General features: G+C 58.2%; 1 protein-coding gene across 1 annotated transcript; it reads right to left on the reverse strand.

Annotated features, from left to right (window-relative positions):
• Window positions 1–622: 622 nt before the first annotated feature.
• On the reverse strand, window positions 623–2834 carry HOXA13 (homeobox A13). Its single transcript, XM_051963353.1, has 2 exons — window positions 1811–2834; window positions 623–979 (listed from the first exon to the last, which is right to left on the reverse strand). The coding sequence occupies exons 1-2, from the start codon at window positions 2763–2765 to the stop codon at window positions 735–737; spliced, it is 1200 nt and encodes a 399-aa protein (XP_051819313.1). The 5' UTR covers window positions 2766–2834; the 3' UTR covers window positions 623–734.
• Window positions 2835–3242: the final 408 nt, after the last annotated feature.

Below are 3242 nucleotides of genomic sequence, written 5' to 3' on the forward strand. Positions count from 1 at the left end.
AGGTTGATTTGGCTGTCTTCACCACCCAGACTAGAAATCTTCTTCCTCAGTGCTGCCTCTTTCCCTGCCCTCACCCCCTCTCTTGATATTTCTGCCTTCAGGATTCCAATACCTTCTTTCCTCTCTATTTATACACACAGAATAACATAAATGCATCAACTTTACCATCGAGAAAGTGGACATTTTCACTCGGAGTTAGTTACCTGAGCAGCTATCCCACAAGCACTGGGATTGCAAACATAAGATTGCAAACATAATTTTTTGCTTTTTGTTTTTTTGTTTTTGTTTTAGTAAAGGCAGATGTTGACCATGACCTCGCGAATTTCACCAGCTTTCAGATCCTAACCATTTAAGAGAGCGTCCTAAAATACAAAGGTCACATAAATACTTACAGGATTTCAGTAAATGCGTAACTTATCTGAAAATTGCGTATTTGGGGGTTGGCGTTTGGGTTCTAGAGTTGGGCATTAACAGTCAGTCAGCTTGGGCTTTCAGGAGAACTGTGAAGTCTTAACTGTTTCTTATCGCAAGGTTTTTTGTTTTTGTTTTAAAAAAAAAATTATAGATTCCATCAAAGACACAGCTATCTCTTTAGGAAAGAAGAGGGCCATTGTCTCTCCTCTGATCGTTTTCATTATTATTAATTATTATTATCTGAGTGTGGGCAAGGCAACGAGTTCGGCAACTTTCCACAGAAGAGTCGCCTCTTCTCTCCATTAAAAAAAAAAAATCCATTAACTTGTCGTCTTGAGTTTGTTGATGACTTTTTTCTCTTTGACCCTCCTGTTTTGGAACCAGATGGTGACCTGTCGCTCGGAGAGATTCGTCGTGGCTGATATCCTCCTCCGTTTGTCCTTAGTAATGAATTTATTTGTAGCATATTCCCTTTCGAGTTCTTTTAGTTGGACCTTGGTATAAGGCACCCGTTTCTTTCTTCCCCTTCGGTAGGAGTTCGCGTCCGACGGGTGTGAGACAACATCTACACAGCAGAGAGAGAGAAAGAGAAAGAAGGCGAATTACACACCCAGTGAGCAGGCCTGCCGTGCCCGGGGATGGCCGACTCCCAGGCGGCCAGCATCCTCACGCCTGCCCAGCCTACTTCTACCTTTGCCACCTTTGGACCCCGGCGATTTGTACTACGGGAGAAAGGATCATTCTGGGGTCAAATTGCTCCCCTTTTGCCCGCAAGGAAAATCAGCAGGGGCTGTCTATCCGATGGACGAGGAGAGGTGCTCATGCTCATGTCCATCCTTGTTCAAGGAGTGCCCAGTCTCGGCAATCGTTGCCCACCTTGGGGGGACTGTCTAGTAGCTGTGGACAACAGACTTTCAGCTGCCACATCACCCACCTCCTCCCCAGCTTTCTTCCAGTCTAATTCTCTGATCTATACGAAAATGGGCAGCTCTTGACTAAAGTCGGTTGGGAGAAAAATAGAAGTTGGGGATGGTCTGGAGGCTGAGAGAGGACTCTATGATTTCCCGAAACTATTCCGAAAACCATACTCTGAGAAGAGGGGCTCCAGAGGGAGGAGATTTGGGCACAGCGGAGTCAATTAAGCGCCCACCCCCACTCGTCGGGTGACAGGCGTAATAGAGAAAGGGGAAGCAAAACCGCGGGGACTGTAGCAAAGACATGGTATAGAAGGTGATTGGGAGCATGGAGAGGAAGAGAAGGCTCCGCTGACTCTCGAAGAGCACGGAGGGTACAGAGGGGAGCTGGGGAAGAGCTAGAAGCGGGCTAGGGAGGAGTAGAGACATCAGCCCGGAGAGCGGAGCGGAGCCGCAGAAGGAGGGAGAGGGGCATCATTTACCGGGCAGAGTGGACTTCCAGAGATGGGGAGGCTGGCCTTGCTCTTTGGGGCAGTACACCTGGCCATTCCAACCGTTGGGCAAAGCCCAGGGCTGGTAGCTCTCCATGGGCAGCCCCAGCGGCTCGTGGCGGGGCTCGCCGGGGCCCCCGAGGCCCGGCACCACGGGCATATCCAAGTAACCGGGCACGGGCTGGTGATGGTGGTAGGGCCCGGCTGCGTAGCCCTGGTGATAGAAGGCGAACTCCTTAGCGCGGGAGCTGAACTCCTCCGCCGCCGCCGCGGCGGGACCGGCCGCCGTGTCCATGTACTTGTCAGCGAAGGCGGCGGCGGCGGCTGCTGCTGCCGCCGAGGCTGGCTGTGCCGCCGCGGCGCACGACTTGAGCGCGTTGGGGTGGTGGCCCATGCGGGCGCACGGGTAGTAACCGCTGCCGAAGTAACCGTAGGGCAGGGCGGCGCCCGACGAGCTCTGAGCCGCAGCCGAGCAGGGGCTGCACTGCTTGACCGGCTCGGCGCCCGCCGCCCCCGCGGGCCCGGGGCCGCCAGAGGACGACGAAGACGAGGACGCGGCGGCAGCGGCAGCTGCAGCGGCGGCGGCGGCGGCGGCGGCGGCCGCGGACGGGGGTGCCTCCCCCGGGGCGCTGTAGGCTGCCGCCGCTCCGGGGGCCAGAGGCGCCGGGTGCGCCATCAGGTTCCGGCACTGGTTGGCCGCGGCCGCGGCAGCCGCTGCCGCCGCCGCAGCCACGGAGAAGTTCCCCCCCGCGTGGGCGGCGGCCGGGTGGTGGAAGCCCCCGCCCCCCGCCCCGGCCGCTGCCGCCGCAGCCGCCGCCGCCGCCGCCGCCGCCGCCCCTTCCATGTTTTTGTTGAGCTCGTCTGCCACCAGGCCGCCGCCGTTGTCGTAGAGGAACATGACGGTGGGCTCGATCCAGCGGGGGTGGAGGAGCACGGAGGCTGTCATAGCCCGAGCCGCATGGAGAAGACCCTAGTGGCGCTGTTTTAAAAAGCCCCCAAGAAGTGAAGAGCGCGCTCCGCGGGGCCGGGGCCCGAGCGAGGGGGGCGGATCGCGCCCCGCGGGGTCGCGCCAGGCGTCCGCCCATTGGTCCGACCCACCCGTTCCCTCCCACGTGATATGCAAAGCGGGCTGCTCCCGGGGGCTCGGGGCTGGGCCTCCTCCTCCTCCTCCTCCTCCTTCTCCTCCTCCTCCTCTTCCTCCACCTCTTCCACCTCCTCCTTTTCCTCCTCCTCCTCTTTCTCCTCCTCATCCTCCTCCTCCTCCTCCTCCGCCGCCGCCGTCGCAGCCTAGGGGGCGGGGGGGGGGAGAGGGGGGAACAGGCGCGGATAATTCAATAACACAGTCACGGAGAGAAGGAAGAAAAACGCGGGGCCGTGGGGGAAGGGAAAGTAAAGGCTCAGGACCCGAGAGTCCCAGACTCCC

The sequence above is a fragment of the Antechinus flavipes genome, chromosome 5, assembly GCF_016432865.1.
Source record: "Antechinus flavipes isolate AdamAnt ecotype Samford, QLD, Australia chromosome 5, AdamAnt_v2, whole genome shotgun sequence".
NCBI classification, from domain to species: Eukaryota; Metazoa; Chordata; class Mammalia; order Dasyuromorphia; family Dasyuridae; genus Antechinus; species Antechinus flavipes.

Bases quoted from the DNA above. Each gene is read 5' to 3' on its own strand.
- HOXA13 (XM_051963353.1), bottom strand. From the start codon at position 2,765: ATGACAGCCTCCGTGCTCCTCCACCCCCGCTGGATCGAGCCCACCGTC. The intron at 980-1,810 runs GTAAATGATGCC...TCTGCTGTGTAG, and splicing joins CTGGAAGTCCACTCTGCCCG to ATGTTGTCTCACACCCGTCG.